Source organism: Acomys minous (genome assembly GCF_964271855.1).
Source record: "Acomys minous genome assembly, chromosome: 7".
Classification (NCBI taxonomy): Eukaryota; Metazoa; Chordata; class Mammalia; order Rodentia; family Muridae; genus Acomys; species Acomys minous.
In genome coordinates this window covers 92,109,233-92,136,378 of record NC_140488.1, presented here as the reverse complement: position 1 = coordinate 92,136,378, position 27,146 = coordinate 92,109,233, and the positions used below count along the sequence as shown (strand labels likewise).

Sequence of the window (27,146 nt, the reverse complement as noted above, 5' to 3'; positions counted from 1 at the left end):
TAATCAATACATGTATGAGGGAAGGGACTATATGTTGTTTAATCTAGAACCCTAGTAAAGTAAAAATAATTATTGTAAAATAATAAATTCTCACATAAAAAGAGAGTGCATATGTGAAGTAAAATTTCTTAAACTTTATTGATCTTGAAAACTATAAAGTAAAGCTATTCCATTTATAGCATGTTATTTTATTGAGAAACTAGAAGGTACAAAAATTAGAACAAACTGCTTAACAAAAACATGTGGTTCTACTCCAGGTAATTGTAACAGATAGAGAAAATTATTTCCCAATTAGTTTTATGTCATGACAAAGCTCTTATTATAAAATTTGTGAATGGAATTAAGTGGAGTTTTGAAGCTAAACAACAATGCTATCAAATGCAAACACATTCCAACAGAAAAAACAAATGGCATGCTAGTTATACAAATTAGAACTATGCAGCTAAGATTCTGTCTTCTCTCTATCAACTTAGGTTCTACATTTTTCCTTTCAACTCCTAAAAGTCTCTGAAATTATACAGGAGTAATTTATCTCAAATTGTCCTACATATGAGGGAACCCGCTTCCCATGTCACTAGAGCTAGCACCAGAAGCAGAACTAGGGCCAGCAGCGTTTAACATCATGTGAAGGGTTCTCTCCTCTTCTTCTAACAGGGCCTCTTCATACTGAGAAGGGAAAGAAGTAGGGTCTGTCGCATGAATCTTGGCCACATACTCTAACACCTTCATCTTACTAGTTTCAGCTCGAGCCCGGGGCCCCCACACATATTCATACTGCACAGGATCACTATTGGCTACTGGCTGGTACACCAGGTATTGCTCCCTCACAAACTCATCAGTTATCAGCTGCCTAGGATCACCAAAGATGAAATGATTCATCCCAGGATACATTCCCATTGAGTTCAACACTTCCCAAATGTCATCTTCAGTGGCACGATTGTCTTTCATGAAGACTATCCCCAGGATGAGTATCAGGAGCCCGGTCTTAGGAAAGCTATACTCATCACTGCGCATCCCATCATAGGTGAGACCTAATTTGATAAAGAGGGCATAGAAGTGGTTGACAGGATCTACTTCCTTCAAATCTAGGCCAAAGACCATCTCCATGCGCTCAGCAGCTTTCATGAGGATTTCATGGAAACGATATTCATCTTCTCTGACAATGAGTCTCACTATCTCAGCCATGCTCATCATCTCTCTCATCTGATACTTGTAGAGCATGTAATTCACCAAGAAATCAACTTTCCCATCTACACCTATCACGGGGCCTGGCTGAGCTGGTAGATTGACTGGGTTACCCGGGTCTTGGATACTAAGACCCTGAGTAGAGGCTCCTGAAGAAACATAGGCACCCTGAAGACCCCCAGAAGTACTGGGTGTCTCATCATCCTGGTTTGTACCCATAAGAGCCTGAGCGGAGGAACACGGCTCCTCAACATCCTTGGAGACCTGTGTATTCTCTAGGCCCTGGTTCTCCTCACAGGTCTGGCCCTTCCCATAACCAGGCATAAGATGAGAGGAAGAACACGGCTCCTCAACATCCTTGGAGACCTGTGTATTCTCTGGGCCCTGGTTCTCCTCACAGGTCTGGCCCTTCACAGAACCAGGCATAAGATGAGAGGAAGAACATGGCTCCTCAACATCCTTGGAGACCTGTGTATTCTCTGGGCCCTGGTTCTCCTTACAGGTCTGGCCCTTCACAGAACCAGGCATAAGATGAGAGGAAGAACATGGCTCCTCAACATCCTTGGAGACCTGTGTATTCTCTAGGCCCTGGTTCTCCTCACAGGTCTGGCCCTTCATATAACCAGGCATAAGATGAGAGGAAGAACATGGCTCCTCAACATCCTTGGAGACCTGTGTATTCTCTAGGCCCTGGTTCTCCTCACAGGTCTGGCCCTTCACATAACCAGGCATAAGATGAGAGGAGGAACAAGGCTCCTCCATATGCTTGGAGACTGCTGCAACCTGTAGGTCTTGGGTCGCCTCACAGGTCTGGCCTTGGTCAGCTGCACATTCTGAATTCTTCTGAAGTTCAGACATGGTGACTCTATTAGACTGATAGAAGTACGTAAGTGTGTAGACAGCAAGGCAGCAATGAGGAATCACTGTTCAAAAGAGAAATGGAGGATGTGAGTGTAATCTGCAAGTAAAAGCTACTTCCAACAGACTTCTGAAAATCACGTGATAAAGGTTCACATGCAAGAATAGGTAGGGGAAATTAAAAGACCTGTTGAGCGCTTGCCATCCCAAAATGAAAGAACTCAAGGATTCATAGCAGACACAGATTTGGCTCTGTAGTACCCATTCCTTTTCTAAATGAAAAAAAGTTCCATGATCTCCACAAGTTTAGGCAACATGGAATCTGATGGGCTTAAGGCATATTCTGTGCCATAACAAACTCTACCTGTAAAGGGGAGTATGAAGTTCTATTTGAAGCTGAGGGACTACAGGCAACTGATAGCTACTGGTATGGGGAGAGTCAGTTTTCTTTAAGGTAGGCTGACCATACCCTGACGGATGGCCACATGCACTCGAAACTACACAGGCAGCACAAATAGAACTTAATGGATTGAACAAAAGAAAACAAGGACAAAATGTTGGGTAGGGAGGGAAGGGGGTTGAATCTAGGAGGAATTGGGGAAAGGGAATGCATATTATCAAAATTTTATGAAAATTTCAAAGAATAAAATAAAACCCTGCTCACTAATACTGTAATTGTATCTTCTTAGAAATTTAAGAGTAAAGGGAAGGTTCCTCCTAACTTGAAAATTCTCTGGGCCAAAGGTAGAAACTAAACTCCACAGAACGTTTGTATAGTGTGGTGATCTCCTCAATGCTCAGGAGCCTTCTTAGAACCAAATAGCAGGTTTGTCTTCTCCACTGGAAATTTACCTATGTCAGAAAATGACTACTGCCTCTCTCAGATCTGAGTACATTGAGAGAGCTGTTCTGACTTTGACTTTCCTTATCTGACCTATATAAAGGAATGAATAGAGTATCAGGGTAGTTAATTTGCTATCACTCCTATAACTGTCCGAATCACTTGCTGTTCACTTAAGCTATATACTATAAATCGTAATAATATTTGAGATCCCTTCCTTTGTTGAACTGATGTTCTACCATACTAAATACTTGTGTCTCTGTAACCCCAAAGCAGGAACTGAAAGGATTTAATTTAATTTGTCCATATTCCCCCAAGAATCTGTAACTAAGGTGAGATAGTTTTGTTGAGATCACTCTGTTCTTGGGTATATGTTCTTATCTGCCTCACTAATTGTCTTTTTTTTTTCAACCAATGGAAGTGCCTGCGATATTACATATTTGTTTAGAATAAAATATTTATTATCATATCTTCAATTTAGCAGGAGAAGAAAATTACTACATATCACAGTCTGTTAGTCTTGCCCAGGGCCTCCTCAGGCACACCGGAAAACTGGGTATGACTATATTAATCCAGATATTCTAAGATACATGATTCCTTGGGGCCCTTAGTCAAAGGTTTTATTTGGAGTACTCACTGAGCTATACTTTCTACATTTTGATTACCAGTTCAATTCCCTGACAAAAATCAGTTCTCATTTCCTAAGACAACTATGGGAAAGGGCATGACAAATTGATTTGCCAAAACCTAACTTACCTCTGTGACAACAGAGTATACCACCTCTTGGGGACCTATGCACTTGGAAGAGTAGATCTCTCAGACTTCTTTTGGGTCTTGCCTTTAATTTTGGCAGAATTTAGGGCATTTTATGCTACTTGATATGACATGGGTCCACAACAACAAAACTTTCCCATTATAAAAAAACCTCAGTTAGGAAGACAAGGACTACTTACCCAATCCTAAGGTACCCTGAACTAACAGCAATATTAGAGTTTTGTTTGGCCTCTTCTGTCCTATTGTGGGTAATAGTCTTAATCTTACCAGTGTTTCAGTCTTGGTTCTTAGTAGTGAGTTATATACATCTCTATCTTACTCTGAGACTGCTATTCTAACAAATATATTAATTTTTTTGAGTAAGGAAAAAGAAAAGAGAGTGGTCAAATTCCAAGTACCACTTTAAGAGATCAAAACTTGAAGACCAGAGTGAAGCATATGACGATACCAACCATAACAAAACAAATACTTGTTCAATCTTTATTCAGGGTCTACACATCAGTTATTAACACTGCATAAGACTATTTGCCCTTGCTAGTCTGCTATTTTTTCTTGTATTAAACTATGGAAGTATTGGGGAAACAAGGGAAGGAAAAAAAAGGCATGCTTCATATGTGCATCCCACTATCCAAGTTCAAACACTATACTTGGATATTGCGGGTCCACGTATGTTCTAAAGAGAGTGGTTTTCCTAAACGCTGACTCCAGAATACTTACCTTAGACCCTGAAAGCACCTTTGAATCTTCCCTTCAGTTGTCTAGCTTCAGTGACTTAGATCAAAGGCCACAGCTCACTGAAAAAAAAAAAGAGAACAATGACATAAAGGATGTACCTTGTGGATGCCCCTTTTGGAGTTCCTCAAGAGCTGAGGAAAGAGCTAGAGAAAGGCATTCTAAGAAGCCTTTCTTTTGCAAAATGTACTCCATGTGGCTGTCTATCATTCAAAGAGAGGTCCTTGAATAGTCATATGGTCTATGGTTCTTAGCTTAGAATGTATACTCTCACTCTATAAAGTATCCTTCCAAATAAATGCCATGAAATAGCTATCCTAGTTTGTTTCTTAGGCGCTGTGATAAAATACTGACCAAAAGCAACTTAGGAGGAAAGGGTTTACTTCCCTTTACAGGTTATAGACCATCACTGCAGGAAGTCAAAGCAAGAACTCAAAGCAGAAAACATAGAGGAATGTTGCTTACTGGCTTGCTTTATCTGGCCTTTTGGTAGTCTTAAGAAGAATGCCCCCACAGGCTCATATATTTTAATGCTTAGTCACCAGGGAGTGGCACTATTTGAATTAGAAAGATTGGGAAGTGTGGCCTTGTTGTAGGAACCCAGCCACTGGGAATGAGCTTCAAGATTTCTTTCTTCCTCCCTCCCTCCCTTTTCCTCTGTCTGTCTCTCTGCCATGGATCAGGATGTAGCTCTCAGCTACTGCTCCAGTGTATGTCTGTATGCTGCCATGCTTCTGACCATGGTGATAGTGGATTAAATCTCAAACTATAGGCCAAAGTAATAAACTTCCCTTGTAAGACTGCCTTTGTCATAGTGTTAGTCTTCACAGCAATAGAACTAAGACAGAAGGTGGTACCAGGGAACTGAGTATTTGCTATAGTAGGCCTGACAATTCTGCTTGTTGGCAGAATGTGGTCTTTGGATTAGGAAAGTAGTTGAATGATTTAAACGGGGCTTCATGGACCATACGTAGGAACAAGGAAGACAGAGGTGCTTAGAGCAATGTAGAATATGATGGCCTATATCAAAAGGTTTCAAAGAGGATGAATATTAGTAAGTGCCTTGAAAACTTTCTTCTGATATTTCAGCAAAGAATGTGGCTACATTTTGCCCTTGTAAATTTAAGAGTTTTGGATTAATGGCTTTGGCAATGGTATTTTAAGATACCTGTCTTTTGAGTATCATTAATAACTCTTATGTAGATCCATAATGAAAGGAAGCAAGCTGGACAAAGAGAAATACAAAATGTACAGTTTGAGAAGAAAAAGAGCACCAGGAAGTATAATGGAGCTAAGTCTAGTGCTCAAGTTTAATGAAGTCTTATGTTAAATAAAATAAAGGGCGTGGTGGCCTCAGGGCAAGACCCCACTCAGTTAAGCCTTTAACTTTGAAAAGGAATTAAAGAAAAGCTTAAATAGCAAAGAAAATATCATTAACAGAAAGGTGAGCAGGCCTGTTCAGTTACTTTTCTTATACATGTCAGGTTTAGTTACCTAGGAATGACACTACTTACAGTGGAATGGGACATCCTATATCAATTAGCAATTAAGAAAAAGCCCCACAGAGGTATTATAAAGGGGTAATGGGAAAATAGAACAGTAATTTTATAGTTAAAGGAAAAGGGAAGGCAATGCAGAGGGAGAGGGAGAGAGGAGGGAGAAAAAATACACTAAGGAGAAAAAGGAAAAAAACATAGGGAAACCTATTTTATGGTTATTTAAACATATATATTATATAATTTATATGTATACATATATACCTACTTTGAATAATTATGCTGCTAGTGTGATAATGCTCACCCCAAGAGCTACATACTATTTAAACCCTTATACTGTGCATGGGCAAATTCTCTGTGAAGTCAGGGGAGTCCATGAGATTCTTAGAACAATATTGGTTATTGCCATTTCCCTTGTTTGTCTTCTGGACCTTGAAGGTAAAACCCTATCGCTAAAAACATACTTCAGACATAGGATATGGAGGCCTTGAGCAGCCACTGACCTAAAACCCTCCTACCTGAGGACTAGTTCTCATACTATCCAAAGGTACAATGCAAGTTTTTGCCCAGGACAGTAATAGAGAGATAGATTGTAGAGCCAGAATTCAGGTGAAGATGTAATTGGCCAGAAAATAAGAAGCCAGAAGATTAGAGCAGATTACTGAGTTAGTTTGGGGCCAGGCAGAGCAAATCAGGGCCCAGAGAGAAGCCAGATTAAGTAAGTCAGCTGGGACAAGAGTTTGAGCCAGAACAGCTGAGTTGAACCAGCCAGCCCAGAGCTAAGAACAACTAAAGGTGAGCTCTTTAAGCAGTAAGTCTCAGAGGTTAAAACATTCTAGGCCTAGGTTAGAGTGTTTGGAGGCTAGAAGATTCCAGGACTAGGCCTAGGTAGAAGGAGGCAATAAGCCTTCCAGACTACAGTTGAGCCAGGAGAATAAGTTACATTTATGCATGCCTGGTACTGATAATCAAGCTAACTCCCAAAAGATAGTGAAGTAATCAGTATTAAAAGAGAACATATAACTGCTTGTTCACTAAGTGAGCATAATCCCTAGCAACAATCTTATTTTTAATTTTTTGTATTTAATCTTTTTTCTCTTTTTCAAATATTTTTATTTTTATTTGTTCACTTTAATCTTAGTTGTAGCCTCCTCCCTTATTGCCTTCTAATCCTACCCTCCCTCCCTCATCCCTTCTACTTCTCTCCCCTGGTTCTCAGAAAGGGGGAGGCTTCCTTTCCTAACATCTGACTTAGCCTATCAAGTCTCATCTTTACTGTCTGTACCCTCTTCCTCTGTTGCCTGTCAAGACCGCCCCAGTAGGGGGAAGTGATCAATGTGTGGGGGCCAGAATGCATGCCAGTAGTCCCTACTCCCCATATTATTGGACCCACAAAGAGACTGTACTGCCTATCTACTACATCTGAGCAGGGGGTCTACCTCACTCAGGATTATTCTTTCCTGTTCTATCCATTTGCCTATCATCCTTGTTTTTAATAGTTAAGTAGTATTCCATTGTGTAAATGTGCCACAGTTTCTTTATCCATTCTTCGGTTGAGGGACATCTAGTTTTTTTTTCCAGTTTCTAGCTATTACAAATAAAGCTGTTATGAACATAGTTGAACAAATGTCTTTATACGGTGGAACATCTTTCTGGTAAATGCCCAGCAGTGGTATAGCTGGGTTCTAAGGTAGAACTATTTCCAATTTTCTGAGAAATCAATAGAATGATTTCCAAAGTAGTTGTACAAGTTTACACTCCTACCAGCAATGGAGGAGAGTTTCCCTTTCTCCACATCCTCACCAGGAGGTACTGTCACTTGATTCTTTGATCTTACTCATTCTGATAGGTGTAAAATGGAATCTCAGAGTCATTTTGAGTTGATTTCCCTGATGACTAGGGACATTGGGCATTTTTTTTTTATGTGTTTCTTGGCCATTTGACACTATTCCTCTGTTGAGAATTCTGCTTAGCTCTGTACCTCATTTTTTAATTGGATTATTTGGTTTGGTGGTGTTTAATTTCTTGAGTTCTTTATATTAGTCCTCAGTCACATGTAGGGTTGGTGAAGATATTTTCCCTGTCTGTAGGCTGTCATTTTGTTCTGTTCACAGTGTCCTTTGCCTTATAGAAGCCTTTTGGTTTCATGAGGTCCCATTTATTAATTGTTGATCTTAGAGCCTGAGCTATTGGTATTCTGTTCAGGAAGTTGTCTCCTGTGTCAATGAGCTCAAGGCTCTTCCCTACTTTTTCTTCTAACAGATTTAGTGTGTCTGATTTTATGTTGAGATCTTTAATCCACTTGGACTTTAGTTTTTTACAGGGTGGTAAATAAGGGTCTACTTGATTTTTTTTAATAAGCAGACATCCAGTTAGACAAGCACCAATTATTGAAGATGCTATCTTTTTCCCATTGTATGGTTTTGGCTTCTTTGTCAAAAATCAAGTGTCATAGGTATGTGGGTTTACTTACGGGTCTTCAATTCGATTCCATTGATCAACCAGTGTATTTCTATGCCCGTACGTTTCTGTTTTTATTACTGTTGCTCCATAGTTAAGCTTGAGATCTGGGATAAAGAGACCTCCAGAAGATCTTTTATTATATAGTATTGTCTTAGCTTTTTTATTTTTTTGGTTTTGTTTTTTTCTAAATGAAGTTGAAAATGTTTCTTTCAAGGTCTCTGAAGATTTCTGTTGGTATTTTGATGAGAACTGCATTGAATCAGTAGATGGCTTTTGGTTAGATGGTCATTTTTACTATGTTAATCCTACTAATCCACGAGCATGGGGGAATTTTTTCCATCTTCTGATATCTTCTTCAATTTCTTTCTTCAGAGACTTGAAGTTTTTGTATACATGTCTGTCACTTGCTTGTTTAGAGTTACACTAAAATACTTTGTGGTTTTTTTGTTTTGTTTTGTTTTTTTGTGGTTATTGTGAAGGGTATTGTTTTCCTGGTTTCTTTCCTAGCATTTTTTCCTTTTGTATAAAGGAGAGAGTCCAATTTTTTCGAGTCGATTTTGTATCCAGCCACTTTGCTGAAGGTGGATTTTTTGTTTTGTTTTGTTTTTCCAGACAGGGCTTCTCTGTATGCCCTTGGCTGGCCTGGACTCACTTTGTAGACCAGGCTGGCTTCAAACTCACAGCAATCTACCTGCTTCTGCCTCCTGAGTGTTGGGATTAAAGGCATGCAACCACCACGCCTGGCCTTGAAAGTGTTTATCAGCTGCTGGAGTTCCTTGATAGAATTTTTGGGGTCACTCATATATACTATCATATCATCTGCAAATAGTGATAGTTTGACTTCTTCCTTTCCGATTTGTATCTCCTTGATTTCCTTTAGTTGACTTATTGCTTTACTAAGCACCTCAAGTACTATACTGAAGAAATAGGGAGAGAGTGGACAGTCTTGTAGTATCCCTGATTTCAGTGGAATTACTGTAAGTTTCTCTCTATTTAGTTTGACGTTAGCTATAGGCTTGCTGTATATTACCTTTACTATGTTCAGGTATGTGCCTCGTATCCCTGATCTCTCAAGACTTTTAACATGAATTCATGTTGGATTTCGTCAGATGCTTTTTCAGCATCTAAGGAGATGATCATGTGTTTTTTCTTTCAGTTTCCTAACAACAATCTTAACATTTTCCTCATTTCCACAGATAAGTGTTATCTTTCTCCCTTAACAAAGAAACTTATTTTCTGCAATAGATGGAGGCCACTACAGAAAACTACAGCCAGTGAAAATGCAGAGTTTTAGAGCCCAGTCCCAATATATATACATCTACAAAACACTCTGGAGCCTAAGGCTTAGGGAGCACCATGGAGGCGTGAAAGGAAAGATTGTAAGAGCTAGAAGATCATGAGATTTTCCAAAAGAATATATCTCTTAGTGATGTAAGAGACCCATGACTTCTTACCAGCATGACTGAAACCCTGGAAAGCCATGCTGGAGTGCTGATTCAATGGTTAATAAGAGTAGTTTGTTTCCAGGACCCACATCAGGAATCTTACAAACTGCCTATAGCTCTAGCTCTAGGAGATCTGACAGCTCTCTTCTGGTATTTGATGGTACTTGCACTCACATGTTCATAATAAAATATATATGTATGTATATACACATAAAGATACACATAATTTAAAACCAAATGGATATTTTTTAAATTAAAAAAATAAAAAAGAAACCCTAGAATGTCTTTTGGAGACATTATGTGCACTGAACATCCCAAACCAAAACATATTGTGGCAACTTCTGGTGCACAGAACAGAAAATATTCCCTTGGGGCCTATACCTTGACTTAAAAAATATTTTTATATATATACTCATCAGAAGAGGGAATCAGATTCCATTATAGATGGTTTTAAACTACCGTGTGGTTGCTAGGAATTCAAATTAGGATCTCTGGAAGAGCAGAGATTAATATGAAAGCACATACATTGTTTGAGGGCAACAAACAATATAAAAATAAACTTAAATATAACATGTATACTACTATAACAAAATATCTGGTATTTAAAAATAAATACACTAATATAATTTTAAAAGTATGTGAAATTAAAATTATCTAAAGAATGGAAAAAATCATTGAAATTATAACTAAAGGAATATTTTGCTGATAGGTAGAATATAAAATATTAACTCCCCTCAAGTTCAATTGTAAAAATACTAGAATCATTTCATCACAAATAAAACCCTAAATGTTTTTATGTGAATGGATGTACATATGACACAAGTGCATAAATTTAAATAAGTTGAGTATAAAATTTAAGTTGATTTTCAAATTGTCAAAAATATTTAATACCAGCCTTAGTAACAAAGAAAGAAGATGTGACTTTGATATAGACAAACTATCAGAAGACATGGGAGAAGCCTGCAATAGATTCTTTTTCATAGTCTCCAGAAGGATCCAACTCTACTAACATTTTTATTTTTATTTTGACTTCTAACTTCTAGAACTCTTAAGGGCATACATTTATGGTTATTTTATTTTATTTTGTTTGTTTGTTTGTTTGTCAAGACAGGGTTTCTCTGTATAGCCTTGGCTGTCCTGGACTTGCTTTGTAGACCAGACTGGCTCTGAACTTACAGAGATCTGCCTGCCTCTGCCTCCTCACAGTGATCCACCTGCCTCTGCTTCCTGAGTGCTGGGATTACAGATGTGTGCTGTCACCAAATTTTTATTTTGTTAATTTTTGATTCAGTCAGAGGGAACTAATTCATGGTAAATAAGACATTGTATGGTTTAGTCTACAGATGGCCAACCCTGCCTGAGCATTAATGGGGTAACAGCTGGCTTGATAAACTCTTCTCTGTAGTCTGTGGTGGATGGAACTGTAAGTTAACATTTAGGACCACCATATTGACTATTAGCACTTTTCCATACCTCTACCCACACTGCTCTGAATTTGACACATCTAACCAAAGCCTTAACTTCTTGGTATTTTAAAGAGCAAATAAAGACGGACCTTGAAATATCATCCTTATCTTATGGTATTCGATGCCAACAGCTCTGTGGGGACATCTCTGTTTGGGCTTTTTTGGATCTTCAGGCTGCACTGCAAATCTTCACCTTGGGCCCATCTAAGTCCCACTGCCTTTGTTGACTCATGACGGTATCATTGCTAGCCACTTTTTAATATATTTTATTGAAATTAGATCAGTTTTCATACAATATACCTTCTTCCCTCTTCTCCCCATACAATGTATCTGGATTACAGTTTTTCCTCCCTCTACATCTCTCGGTTCTTCTCTACCTCCCCTCCTCTTCCCTCCAGATCCACTCTATTTCTGTCCTTCATTAGAAAAGAGCAAGTCCCTAAGAGATAATAACCAAACATGACAAAATAAAATATAATAAGATGAAGCAAAAACTATCATATTGAATTTGGACATGGCATCCCAACAGAAAAAATTATTTTACCAACTCCACATCTAATCGAGATCTATTATGCAAAATATATAAATAACTCAAGAAATTATGTATCAAAAAACCAAAATAATCCAATTAAAATGGGGTACAGAGGCAAACAGAAAATTCTCAATAGAGAAATCTCAAATGGCTGAGAAACACTTAAAGAAATGTTCAGCATCCTTATCCATTTTGGGAAATGCCAATCAAAACTACTTTGAGATTCCATCTTATACCTGTCAGAATGACGAAGATCAATAACAAGTGATAGCTCCTGCTGGTAAAGATGTGGAAGAAGGGGAACAGTCCTCCATTTCTGGTGGCTGAATCATCTTATATAACCAATGTGGAAATCAATATGGGGGTTCCTCAGAAAGTTGGGAAATCATTTACCTCAAGCCCCAGCTATACCACTTTTGGGCATATACCCAAAGGATGCTCCACCTTAACCATAAGGATACTTGCTCAACCATGTTAATTGTGGGTTCATCTATAACATTCAGAAATTGGAAACAATCTAGATGTTCCAACACAGAAGAATGGATAAAGAAAATGTGGTGTATTTGCACAACGGATTTTTATGTAAATATACTCCATAGGAACAGCTGCAGAGTCCCTCAGCTAAATATTTGGTGGTGCTCAGGGAGTCCTGTGGAAGAGGAAGAGGAAGACGAAGGATTGGAGGAGCCAGAGGGGTCAAGTACACCACAAAAACATGATCCATAGAATCAACAGGTTCAAGCAGGCTCACAGAGATCAAGGAGCCTGTATATGTTATGGTTGTATAGCTTGGTGGTTTTGTGGGATTCTTAACATTGGGAACAGGTAAGGTGTTTTGCCTGTCTTTGGGATGCTTTTCCTGCTTTGTCTAGTCTTGATGTGAGAATATGTGCCTGGTCTTATTGTACTTGTTATGCTGTATTTAGTTGATGTCCCTGGGAGGCCTGCTCTTTCCTGAGCAGAGTTAGAGGGAGAATGGATCTGGAAGAAAGGGAAGAGATTTTGATGAGGGGAGGGAGGGGAAACTAGAGTTGGGAGGTAATACATGAGAGAAGAGTAAATAAAAAGTAAAAAAAGAAAATGAATTAAAACAAACAAAAAGAAAATGTGGTAATTTATGCAATGGAATATTACTCAGTGGTTGAAATATGACATCGTAAATTTTGCAAGCAAATAGCTGGAACTAAAAAAAAAAAAAAACAACAACAACAACAAAAAAATCATCCTGAGTGAGGTAACCCAGATCCAGAAAAATAAATATGGTATGTATCCATTTACAATTTGTTTCTTTGGTTGGTTTTTTTTTTTTCGAGACAGGGTTTCTCTATGTAGCCTTGGTTATCCTGAACTCACTTTGTAGACCAGGCTGGCCTCAAACTCACAGGGATCTGCCTGCCTCTGGGATTACAGACATGTACCACCACGCCTGGCTTCCACTTACAATTTAGCAGTTCAACAAATGACAACCATTCTACATCCATAGACCCAGAGAAATTAGGTAGAGAGAAAGGGTCTAGGGGAGGCACATCCATCTCCCTGGGAAAGGAAAATAGAACAAGTTTTGCTTCCAGAGTGGGGATGGGAATGGGAGGATCAAGTGGAAAGAGGGCAGGGAGATAGGGTAGTGGGGGAGAATTTGGGGAAAGACAGCTGGAATTAAGGGACATTTGAAAAAAGATAGGAAAATCTACTACAGTGAAAACTTTCTAAGATATTATGAAGGTGATCCTAATGAGGTCTCTTAATAATGGGGGATATGAAGTCACATCTGACCATCTCTTGCCACCAAACAAGGCTTCCAGTAATATGACTGTGTTACATTCAATTGAATTGTTGGCCATTGAGTCCCATGGAAATCCCTAAACAATCTAGTTTGTTGCTAAGACATGAGATGCTCTCTATAAATTGATGGTAGGGGTTCCATTGTAGAGGACAGTATACACACAGTTTATTGAACATAGAGCTGGTGCCTTCACCCCTCTTTGGTGCAAGAAGGTACTTTGCAGGCTACTGAAAGAACAACCCAGCCACAAAACCTTTAATATAAAATTTGTACTACCTGCAAATTATGACAGGACAGAACTTGTGGGAATAGCCAACAAATGTCTAATTTGACTTAAAGCCCACTTCATAGGAAGGAACCCATATCAGACACTGCATAGCCAAGAACCAGAGACTAGAAACTAAGAGACCTAGGGTAAAATCAAACACTAGTGATCTAAAAAAGTAACAATAGAATGATTCCTAATGATATTCTGCTATATTTATAAATCAGTGCCTTATTCAGTCATCATCAGGATAGATTCCTCTGGCAGCAGATGGGAACAGATGCTAGTCACTTTCTAAAATATGATACAAAGAAACAAAAAGGATTCTCAGACACAGAATTAAAGTCACACTTTGCTATTGTCTCTACTCAAAACTGGGGCATCCATTAGGCTTCACTCAAAGTTTCTCCTTCTCTTGGCCAGTAGCCTAGCCCCTCAAATTAAGTTAGGCCCATACCTCTCTGACAAAGGCCTCTATTGGGACAGACTGATGTGTTTGTCTCATCTGGTTCTATTTTTCCCTGGCTTCCAATACTCATAAGGGTAATAGATCTGTCAAATCCCCACATGTTTTCTTCTATTCTAAAAAAATAAAAAGTAAGGGTTTTACCTGTTTGAAGACTGGAAAGGAAGTTATCTTTCTCTGCCAACCTCAAGGAATTGACTTCAGCTGTACTGCTACCACAGTTTTAATATGGAGAGATCCCCAGTAGAACTTCTGACTCCTGCAAGGTGAAAAATAATAATATACTCTTTTAAGTTTCTAATATTTATGATGATTTTTATAGGAGCAACATAAAATGCAAATATGCTAATTCAAAGAAAACTTGCTTAGTTGTATTAACATCATACTATTTACATACTCAGGTGCATATAAATAAATATTCACAAAGAAATATGTGATGATGAAGTGATTCCTTCATTAAAAAACATATAATAACAAACTTATAGCTGTGCATGATGTTATATAACTGGAACTGGAACACAGAGAGACAAAATAATGATGATCCCTATTTTGTGACATATTAGAATGGCTACTCCAGCTTGTTTCTTGGGCAAACAATAGGCAGAGCTCCCAGAGGTTGTGGAAGAGTTGGGAGGAAGCTGGAGGGGTCAAGGGCACCACAAGAAGACCTACAGAGTCAACTAACCTGGGCTCATGAGTGCTCACAGAGGCTGAACCACCAAAGAGCATGCATAGGCTGGACCTAGGCCCTCTACACATACTTAGCAGATGGGCAGCATGGTGAACTTCTGGGTCCCCTGACAATAGGAGTAGGGGCTGTCTCTATCTCTGTTGCCTACCACTGGATCTCTTCCTCCTAGCTGGGCTTCTTGTCAAGTCCCAGTGGAAGACGATGTGCTTATTCTCACTGTGTCTTGAGGTGCCTGGGTAAGCTGATACCCATTTGGGGCCTCCCCTTCTCTGAGAAAAAGGAGAGGTAGGAATGAGGCTGTGAGGATGGGACTGGCAAGAGAGGAAAAAGGGGGAGCTGGGATCAACTGTAAAGAGATTAAATAAGTAAATGAGAAAAAAAAGAATGATGATCCCAAGTTTGATTCCAGCCTGCACTAAATAGTGAAATTCAAGTCTGTTTTCATTGATCCTCTTCCCCTTATCTTACTCTCTTCCTTGCCCTACTTGTCCACTCCCACCCCACAGTAGTCTCCGTTTACCTCTCATGTACATGTGTTCAGTTTTTCTCTCCCTGCTCCTTCAATATTTCTACTCACCCACACTCATACATTCATCCCTTCAACATCTTCCACAGATAGATAAACAGAGACAGATTTCTATACAAATTAATATCTCGGGTCTGCCAGAGATAGATAGATGGAGGGGGGAGAGAGAGGATGAAGAGAGACACAAAGATGTATATATCAAAATAGGACACTATAGATATGCCTCTATAAAGTATGGACAGGTAGTATTTAACAAATGTAGTACAGGAAAAGAGGAAAGCTGTGAACTGTTATCTTGACATGATGTGGCTGCTGCACACACCTACTCACAGGAGCTCTGATTACTTGCACAAGAGTTGCACAAGATATAGCCAATAAAAACTTCCAGTATGGATACATGGACGGTGGAAGGTTTCCTGACACCCCACCCTTGGCTGAGGAGCTTGCCAGTTGATAGACTCAGGGGAGAGAAAGTCTTTCTTTCCGGACATGGACACTATGTTGCACTAGATGACCTCACAGCCATATGGACAACACTAATTGGACTCAGTGGGCTAAACAATTAGACTTCAAAAGGAGTTCATCAAGTTAAAAGGGAGATATTATGGGGGTTTCCTAGGGGCAGCAAATTAAAGCAGGAGTGTAGTTCACTGGCAGAGTGCTTAGCATGGCTGATTATATAGGTTCTAGGCTAAGCATCACCCCTGGGGAAAAAAAAGGAAAGGCAAAAGTGAACAGTGACATTTCATTGAAGAAGATATATAGCCAGCAAATAAAATCATAGAAAGACATTCAACATCACTAAATACCAGGCATTTGGTAATTAAAACCTACTATGAAATGCCACTGCATAGATATCATAATGTAAAATAAATAAAAAAGTCATAATGCCAAACAGTCATTAACAGCACAAAGAAATTAGATTATCAACAAATGTCAGAAATATAATATTTCTCAGTAGCTACAAAATAGTTGGAAAATTTAAAAAGACAAAATAAACTTCAAACTTCAACTTACCAAGAAGCATAGCAGCTGCACTTCTGTGCACGGAGCCCAGAAAATGAGACCTTATATCCAGAAAACCACCCTCTACGCACTTGTTCATGAGAACTTAGTTTGTAGAAGCCCCAAAGTAGAAACAAGTAAGATATTTCAACAATGGCTAAATGTTTTAGCAAACTGTAGGACATTCATACCATGAGATAAGAAGAGACAAAATGTTGGTAGATGTAGACAAATATTTCAGTAAAATCTGGGACATTCATACCATGGGATAAGAAGAAACAAACTATTGTATTGATATACAACCAACTTGTGTGGAGCTCAAGGCCAAGCTATTGCATAAAAACAAATTCATTTTCAAAAGCACATACATCCTTATGATTCCACTTTTTATAACCATTTCAGGAGGACAAAATGATAAAAATGTAAAACCTAATTGATCTTTATTACATAATAAGCATAGGTGAGAAGAAGGTGGTAAGGATTTCTATTAAAGGGTAGTATTTTGGATTTGTTTTAAATTTTTAATGTAATGGTGGTCATACAGATAAACACATGAGAAAAAGCCACTGATCTCAACAAACACATTTTAGTAATATGGTTTTTTGTTGCTGTTATTGTTGTTATTTCACTTGTTTGAGATAGAGTCTCTGATATCAATCTAGTGGCAGTCGCCCTGGATCAATCACCCCCACTTTCAACAGGTATGAGCATCCATAGCCACCAGTTTCCAAGTTTTGAAACTCTAGTTAAGAATTATAGACTTATTTGGCAACCTAATGTCTTGTGGGACCTAGACAAAAACTCAGCACTGTCATGCTATAATTTAGACTTACAGATCTAAATGCCTTAAGTCATTCAGTTTATGCTATTTTGCTATGAAAGCAACTTAAAATTATACATACAAAGTTACTTCATGTGTTGTTCTCATTATACATGAAACAAAATTTATTTAAAAGAGAAATTATTATTTCTGCTTATTGTATATTTATGCTAAGAAAAATGGTTAGCCAAAAATAATATTAACTGGGGAAACACAGTCAAAATATATTATATTTGTATGAAAAATTACATACCCAGTACAACGCAGTCAATATATACCAAAAATAATCCTATTAATTGACTAGTTTTTTCTTAGCTAGCAAGTACTAGGTACAATTAAATATTTGACTTGCAACATCATCATCATAATTATTACAGAATAAAAACATAATTTTTAGCAATAATTCCAGAAGGTAAAAGGAAAAACAAAGTTAATACTATAAAATTCCCTAGGGTCCAGTTTACCCCAGATGTTATCCTCCATCTTCTACATTCTTGTGGGTACTTCTATCCTTACTGAGTTCAACACTAGACCTGCTTAGAGTCTAAAATAACTGATAATTTATGTTTCCTTAGACAGGCTCATTGACAATGCCCACATATTGTAAGATTCTGAAATCACTGCTCTCTTTCCTAGAAAAACAAACAAGCAAACTGACCTTAATCCTACAGAATCAGGTTTAGACTAAGACATTTACCGAAATGTCACCTTTATTTCTTGTAATTGGTTAATGCCTTGCTTACCTCAATCAATCAATCTCTCTCTCTCTCTCTCTCTCTCTCTCTCTCTCTCTCTCTCTCTCTCTCTCTCTCCTCTCTCTTTCTCTCTCACCTTTTTCTAAATTTAGGAGAACATTTAAAGATAAATCACAATTCTCATTTGTAGCTTATCATAGGGACAAGGCTGAAATGCTTACTCATGACAGCTAGCAAATGACTGAGCCACTACCAAGTGGTTGTTAAAAGACCAAAGGAAAAAAAAAATCATCAAGCAATATTTTATTTTCTATATTAAAAAGGAATTAAAGTACACAAATATTTTAACAAAAACCATTATATTATTGAAGATAACATTTTATTTTAGATGTTTCTCAGACTAAAATATAAACTGCACACAAATTTTACCTGATTACATTCTTTTATGGAATATAAAAACATTGCATATTTGTGAGTTAAAGTGACTTGTTTTCTCAAATCATGGAGGGCTAGCTCTCATTTTTGAGGTAAGTTTTTTAAATTGTCCACATAAAACATACTCAAATGGGGCCAAAGCCACAATGCAAATACAGTTAAAATGAAGATGGGGCCTTTTGAGGGCATAAATGACAACTGGTATTTAATTGTTTTATATATTAAGAACCTAAAGCTTTAAGTTTTTTTCCCCACAAAGGAGCATTTTGACCCCCAGGAAACACAAGCTATCAAGATACAGGTCCAGTGTACTTGGTTACATCACATTTAACTCTCTGCACATATGGTATCATATTATATATATTGGGCCACATTTTCTTAGGAGTTGAAGTAATTAATATAGCAAAAATATTCAAGATAAAAATCCATTGATTTTCAGTATATATCAAGGCAAAGTAAAATGTTATTGGTCCAGAGCTTGGAGGATATTTCTAATATCTTTCCCTAATTTTCATACCAAGATGATTTCAAGTCTATGAAACACAGAAATCTAAGATTATGGCATAATGCACTTTGATTTCTCATATATTAGAACAATTTGGGTTTATCTTTATTATAAAAAAGTATAAATAATAAGGAGCTATATTTTTGTTTGCTTTTTTCAAGACAAGATTTCTCTGTGTAGCCTTGGCTCTCCTGGGCTTGTTGTGTAAACCAGGGTGTCCTTGAGTTCACAGAGATCCACCTGCATCTGCCTCTGCCTCCCCAAGTGCGGTAAATAGGAAGCTACTTAAGGAATGATATTTCAGAACTATTGAAAGTAACTTACAGGTTATGAATCAAAATTAAGACTTAAATAACTAGCAGATAAATTGTGAAAATGAAAATTTATTCACCTATCTTATTTATAAAACATTAAATTATTTATTTAATACCACTATGAATTTTAACCAGAACTGTTGTATGAACTTTTCTTTGGGAGATATAAAGAAAGTCTACTCACCGCTGGTGTGACACTGAAAACAGGCCAAAGAACATACCAATTTCACACCCAAATTGCCTGTGGGGAAGAAATCAGGTAAGGTGTTATATAGGAGCATGGGTAACTGCAAAGCAGGCACCACAAAATATCTCCCTCCCAGCATGGATGACAGCTTTCTTATACTGCATAGTCTTGGTTCGGTAAGTTTCCACACCTTATATACTTGGGTTAGCATGGGGATGAAGCTCTCAGGTGAGGAGCTAATGACTCTCTCCACTCTACTTATTTTAGCTAAGAATAAATTCTGTTTTGGAAATGCATATTTATTTTAGTGAATAAAAGCATAACTGAAAGTTTCCCAATAATGATATAACTCTAATTTTATTATTAGTTACTAATTAGTTTAATATTCTCACAATACTATTATAGAGTCATAATTTTTTTTTCATAAAAGGGTGCGTCTATGTGATATAAGTACCTTTATGGGATAGGCCTGAAGTTATTTTGCATGTATGTCAATACTAAGATTCTAGGCATGAAAATAACATCTAAATATTAGGATTTTTAATATATATTTGTGTGTGTGTGTGGACAAGATGCAGATGCTACAACATGCCTGTTTTGATTTTGGTGTTTATACATTTTCTGGACTGAGCATTGTGGATTGGACAACCAATAAGGGGGCTCATCTAATTCTCCTTTTCCTACAGTTATTAGTTGCCTGTAGTTCTTTGTCTAAATCACATAATATCATGTTCCAACAAATGTTCCTGATTATTCTCCTTTCTTAATTACAGATCTTTCTTCTTTGGGTCTGTGGTTCCTGTGTATGCCTGTGTGTGCATGTGTGCGTGCTTGCGTGCGTGCGTGTGTGCGTGCTTGCGTGCGTGCGTGTGTGTGTATGTGTGTGTTTTGCAAGGCATCTGAGTTTGCTAGGGTGATATGGACATGTGGAAACAAAAAGAAGAAAGTCTTCCACTATTGCCCCCTATGTGCTTTATTCCTTTAGGGCACTGTCTCTCACCATGTAGGCTATGCTAGCTCACCAGTGATCTCCCAGAATCTGCTTGTCCCCACCCTTCAAATCTATGGTAACAGGCATGTGCTCTCATGTCCTGATTTTTATGTAGGTACTGCAGGTTTGAACTCTGGTCCCCATGATTTCCCCCAAGCATATGACCTATTAAACCACCTTCCCATACTTTTTCTACTTTAAAAATGTATTTGTTTATAACTACAAATTTCCCTCTAAGACAGGGTTTCTCTGTGTAGCTTTGGCTGTCCTGGACTCACTTTGTAGACCAGGCTGGCCTTGAAGCCACAGAGATCCGCCTACCTCTGCCTTCCTGAGTGCTGGGATTAAAGACATGTGCCACCATGCCCAACTTCAAGATTATTTTTTTTAAATTCCCCCTGTGACATGTGATTTATTTTTTGCTTCACATATTTTACAAACATGTTAACTTAATTTCCACATATTTGTTAACTTTTCATTTTCTTCACATATATTGTCTTCTTTCTAATGTCCTTTTACTCTGGAAAATACATTTGGCATGAGGTTAGATATTTGTTAAGACTTTCTCTGGGGACTAACATAACATTATCTTAAAGTATATTCTTTGGTGGTTTATTCTCTATATGCCTGTTAAACTCAGTTGTTTTACGCTCTTGTTCAACCCTTCTATTTCCTTATAGATATCTGATTATTCTATCCATTGTTTGGAATCAAAATTTAAAACTATTATGTCTTTTTGATAAATTTAATTAGGCATAACTTCTTGATCTATTTTTCAAATGCTCATAACTCCTGTCTCTCTATGTTGTCTTTCATTCTTTGGTGCTCTATTCAGAAGCCCACAGTTGTCCTAAATATACTGTTTCCTTGTCATACTGTCATCACCCCATTTATGAGAAGACAAATACAGTACTTTAAATAACTTCAGAACTCTCAAGTTAAGAAACATCCTTTTGTCCTAACAAAGAAGCTACAAGCTGATGTTTTTCTTGGCCTTGCTTACCTCTAGTTACAGCTAGACATCCCCAACTATCCCTTGCTCTCTGAAGCATATATATATAATATTGGTTTATATCAGTAAACCAGACACAGAAAATAAAAGTCCTCTTCTAAAACTTCTGCAAACTGATAATGTTGAGTGTGTACCTTTCTAAGCTATTCCATTTTGTTGGGTGTATTTAGCTTCCTTGAGTTGGAGTTTTTCTTCTAGTTTCTCCTGTAGGGCTGGATTTGTAGATAGGTACTATTTAAATTTGTTTTTGTCTTGGAATATCTTGCTTTTTCCATCTATGGTTATTGAAAGTTTTGCTTGGTGTAGTAATCTGGTCTGGCAATCTGTGGTCTCTTAGGATTTGCAAGACATTTGCCCAGGCCCTTGTGGCTTTTAAGGTCTCTGCTGAAATTTTGGGTGTAATTCTGATAGGATTGCCATTGTATATTATTTGGCCTTTCCTCTTGGTGCTTTTAATATTTTTATTTGTTCTGTACATTTAGCATTTTGATTTTTATGTGTCAGGAGTATTTTCTTTTCTGTCCTACTCTATTTGGTGTTCTGCAGGCCTCTTGTATATTTATAGGGATCTCTTTCTTTAAATTGAGAAAATTTTCTTCTATGATTTTGTTGAAAATACTTTCTGGGCCTTGGTGCTTGGCATCTTCTCTTTCCTCAATGCCTATTATCCTCAGGTTTAGTCTTTTCATGGTGTCCTTGATTTGTTGGATGTTTTGTGCAAGAAATTTTTTAGATTTAACATTTGCTTTGATGGTTGCATCAAACTCTTCTATTGGATCATTTACAACTGTGATTCTTTCCCCCATCACTTGTATTCTATAGTTCCTATTTTCTTCCCTAAATTCTCTTTCCAGGATTTCCTCAATTTGTGCTTTTCTTGACTTCTTTTTTTTTAAGACAGGGTTTCTCTGTATAGCCTTGACTATCCTGGACTCACTTTGTAGATCAGGCTGGCCTCAAACTCAGTGATCTGCCTGCTTCTGCCTCCCTGAGAGCTCGGACTAAAGGCATGTGCAACCGCGCCCGGCTCAATTTGTGCTTTTATTATTGTTCCATTTACATGTTCAGATCTTGAACTATTTTTTTTATTTCCTCCTCCTGTTTGTTCCAGATTTTTTCCCAGTGATTTTTAAATTTCCTCTCTATAGGCCTCTGTCAGGATCTCTCTAAGGGCCTTAATCTGTTTGACTGTAGCTTCTTGTATTTTTAAAAGGATTTTATTCATTTCCTCCATTATCACCTTTATAAGGAAAAATTTGAGGTTATTTACTTGTGTTCCAGTTATATTAGAGTATCCAGGGCTGATTGCTTTGGGATAATTGGGTTTTTGAGATATCATACTACTTTGGCTTTTGTTTGTATTTTTAAGCTGGCCTTTAGCCATCTGACTGTCTCTGGCATTTTGTGGTTGTTTCTGGTATCCTTTACTGGCTGTTGAGAGCAGCTCTTAGGTGAGTGGTTATATGCTGAGACTCCTCCCTTATTGGGATTGGAAACCTTTCTGTGAATAGGTCAGGTGACTGAGATCAGATCTACCTCTGTTCCACACCATGGTGTGTCCTCTTGGCAGGGAGACTCAGACACTGGTGCTTTGTGGCCGACAGTTCAGTTTGAGACACAGAGCACAGGTGCTGTGTGCAAGCAGGCATGTGGCTAGTTACTGGAGACCACACCTGTGCCTGAGTGGATGTGGGAACTTTCTGTGGATTAGCTGGGTGTCCTGAGGTCAGATCTACTTGTATTCTACACCATGGGGTCTCCTCTGGCCTGGGAGACCCAGACACTGGTGTTTTGTGGCCTATTGTCTGAGACAAGGAGCACAGAAGCAGTGTGCAGGCAGGCATGTGGCTAGACACTGGAGATAGATCATGCCTTCGCTGCATGGACCTGGGAACTTTCAGTGTATTGGGCCACTGCTCTGATGTCAGATCCACTTGTGTTTCACACTGTGGGATCATCTCTAAGCTGGAAGACCCAGACACTGGCATTTTGTGGTCCGCATTTCAGGCTGATACACTAAGCGCATGCGCGCTAGGCTGTGGCTAGCAGCTGGAGATCATGCCTGTGCCTCAGAGGGCCCGGGAAATTTTCTGTGGATTAGCTGCGTAGCCTGAGGTCAGATTCACTCCTGTTCCACACTGTGGGGTACCCTCTGGGCTGGTGTTTTGTGGCCCACACTCCCTTCTGATACACTGGGCGCATGCGCACTAGTGTGCGGCTAGCCGCAGGAGATCTTCCCTTTGCCTGAGTGGACCTGGGAACTTTCAATGGATTGGCCGGGTGACCTAAGGTCAGATCCACTCGTGTACCACGCCGTGGGGTCTCCTCTGGGCTGGGAGACCCAGACTCGGCTGTTTTGGGGCCCACAGTTCCCGCTAATACACTGGGCGCATGCGCACTAGTGTGCGGCTAGCCGTGGGAGATCTTCCCTTTGCCTGAGTGGACCCGGGAACTTTCAATGGATTGGCCGGGTGACCTAAGGTCAGATCCACTCGTGTACCACGCCGTGGGGTCTCCTCTGGGCGGGGAGACCCAGACTCGGCTGTTTTGGGGCCCACAGTTCCCGCTAATACACTGGGCGCATGCGCACTAGTGTGCGGCTAGCCGTGGGAGATCTTCCCTTTGCCTGAGTGGACCTGGGAACTTTCAGTGGATTGGCCAGGTGACCTAAGGTCAGATCCACTCGTGTACCACGCCGTGGGGTCTCCTCTGGGCGGGGAGACCCAGACTCGGCTGTTTTGGGGCCCACAGTTCCCGCTGATACACTGAGCGCATGCGCACTAGTGTGCGGCTAGCCGCGGGAGATCTTCCCTTTGCCTGAGTGGACCTGGGAACTTTCAATGGATTGGCCGGGTGACCTAAGGTCAGATCCACTCGTGTACCCACGCCGTGGGGTCTCCTCTGGGCTGGGAGACCCAGACTCGGCTGTTTTGGGGCCCACAGTTCCCGCTAATACACTGGGCGCATGCGCACTAGTGTGCGGCTAGCCGTGGGAGATCTTCCCTTTGCCTGAGTGGACCTGGGAACTTTCAGTGGATTGGCCAGGTGACCTAAGGTCAGATCCACTCGTGTACCCACGCCGTGGGGTCTCCTCTGGGCTGGGAGACCCAGACTCGGCTGTTTTGGGGCCCACAGTTCCCGCTGATACACTGAGCGCATGCGCACTAGTGTGCGGCTAGCCGCGGGAGATCTTCCCTTTGCCTGAGTGGACCCGGGAACTTTCAATGGATTGGCCGGGTGACCTAAGGTCAGATCCACTCGTGTACCACACCGTGGGGTCTCCTCTGGGCTGGGAGACCCAGACTCGGCTGTTTTGTGGCCCACAGTTCCCGCTAATATACTGGGCGCATGCGCACTAGTGTGCGGCTAGCCGCGGGAGATCTTCCCTTTGCCTGAGTGGACCCGGGAACTTTCAATGGATTGGCCGGGTGACCTAAGGCCAGATCCACTCGTGTACCACGCCGTGGGGTCTCCTCTGGGCTGGGAGACCCAGACTCGGCTGTTTTGTGGCCCACAGTTCCCGCTAATATACTGGGCGCATGCGCACTAGTGTGCGGCTAGCCGCGGGAGATCTTCCCTTTGCCTGAGTGGACCCGGGAACTTTCAATGGATTGGCCGGGTGACCTAAGGCCAGATCCACTCGTGTACCACGCCGTGGGGTCTCCTCTGGGCTGGGAGACCCAGACTCGGCTGTTTTGTGGCCCACAGTTCCCGCTGATACACTGGGCGCATGCGCACTAGTGTGCGGCTAGCCGCGGGAGATCTTCCCTTTGCCTGAGTGGACCTGGGAACTTTCAGTGGATTGGCCGGGTGACCTAAGGTCAGATCCACTCGTGTACCCACGCCGTGGGGTCTCCTCTGGGCTGGGAGACCCAGACTCGGCTGTTTTGGGGCCCACAGTTCCCGCTGATACACTGAGCGCATGCGCACTAGTGTGCGGCTAGCCGCGGGAGATCTTCCCTTTGCCTGAGTGGACCCGGGAACTTTCAATGGATTGGCCGGGTGACCTAAGGTCAGATCCACTCGTGTACCACGCCGTGGGGTCTCCTCTGGGCTGGGAGACCCAGACTCGGCTGTTTTGGGGCCCACAGTTCCCGCTGATACACTGAGCGCATGCGCGCTGGTGTGAGACTAGCCGCTAGAGACTGTGTCTGAGCCTACTTGGACCTGGGAACTTTCCATAGATTATTTGGGTGGCCTGAGGTCAGATCCACACCGTGGGGTCTCCTCTGGTCTGAGAGACCTAGACACTGCTATTTTTTAGCAAACAGTTCGGGCAGATAAATTGGGCGCATGCGCACCAGGGTGTGTCTACAAACTGGAGCTCGTGGGCCTGCGGGTAACCGGAAACTTTTCCATGGATTACCCAGGTAATCTGGGGTCTGGTCTACTTGTAACCCACACTGTGGGGTCTCCACTAGGCTGGGACACCCGTACACTGATGTTTCATGGCCCACAGATCAGTCGGGGATACTGTGCAGCGCTATGTGCTGCGCCTGGGCGTGTGCCTAGACACTGGAGACTGCGCACATGCCTGCAGGGACCCAGGGTCTTTTCTGCAGATTAGCAGGGTGACTGGAGCCCGGACCCACCTGTGTTCCCCACCATGTCCCCTCTCACCTGGGAAACACCAGCACTGTGGTTTGGAGCTCTCAGTTTGGTCCTTTGGTGGCTGTGCAGTCACTGCTGTTCCGAGGATCAGACACAGTGTGCGACCGGTGCAGCCATCTTGGATCCCGTGATGAGTTGTTGTTGTTTTTTTTTAAATTTACTTTGCATCTCACTCTTAGCCCCATCCCTCTTCTCCTCCTGGTCCCGCCCTCCCTCCTCTTACCCCCTCCCACCTCCCTTCCTCCGCAGAAAAAGGGAGTCTCCTTCACAAACCCAGCCCAGCACTGCAGGTCGCATCAGGACTGAGCACAGCCTTTTCCACCGAGGCCAGGAAAGGCAGCCCCGCCGTAGAGAAGTGATGCGAAAGCAGGCAGCAGAGCCCATGTCGGAGACAGGACCCACTCAACTTACTAGGGGACCCACATGAGTACTAAGCTGCCCATCAGCTATATAGTTGTAGAGGGCCTAGTTCCTTGGTTTATGTAGAAAGAAATCAAAAGCACAGGAAGAATGGAATATTGTAGTATATTAATAATTTAGCCAGGTGGTGGTGGCACACGCCTTTAATCCCAGCACTTGGGAGGCAGAGGAAGGTCGATCACTGTGAGTTCGAGGCCAGCCTGGTCTACAAAGCGATTCCAGGACAGCCAGGACTACACAGAGAAACCCTGTCTCAAAAACCCAAAAATAAATAAATAAATAATAATTAGATAAAATAAAATCTAATATAACCTCATCAGTAAGATGTGTATGATAGAACATTCACTGACATTCTTAAAATTACGTTTGTGGTAAAGTACTGGCTTACTACTCCTTTGTACAGGCCAGAGATTACATATGGATGGCTGTCATTGAACTGGGAACCATAAAATATGATTAATAATAATATTAATTAATATTAATATCAGGGCTATAGGGATGAAGTGGTAACATTCAAGTAAGAAGGTTAAAGCTAGCATTGTTACCTTCATTTTCGCAAAAGCAATCAGAATACTCAAAATTGAAACATATTTTCATTGGTTCCAATTAGACCAGTGGTTCTCCATCT

At 40.4% G+C, this 27,146-nt stretch overlaps 1 protein-coding gene across 1 annotated transcript; it reads right to left on the bottom strand.

The window, feature by feature from the left end:
• Positions 1-114: 114 nt before the first annotated feature.
• LOC311601852 (melanoma-associated antigen B16-like) lies at positions 115-26,241 on the bottom strand. Its single transcript, XM_084789563.1, has 5 exons — positions 26,108-26,241; positions 19,482-19,538; positions 14,451-14,565; positions 4,376-4,452; positions 115-2,108 (listed from the first exon to the last, which is right to left on the bottom strand). Exon 5 carries the CDS (start codon positions 2,041-2,043, stop codon positions 544-546), a length of 1,500 nt encoding a protein of 499 aa, XP_084645689.1. The 5' UTR covers positions 2,044-2,108; positions 4,376-4,452; positions 14,451-14,565; positions 19,482-19,538; positions 26,108-26,241; the 3' UTR covers positions 115-543.
• Positions 26,242-27,146: the final 905 nt, after the last annotated feature.

Excerpts from the sequence above, each read along its gene's own strand:
- LOC311601852 (XM_084789563.1), bottom strand. The coding sequence starts at position 2,043 with ATGTCTGAACTTCAGAAGAATTCAGAATGTGCAGCTGACCAAGGCCAG.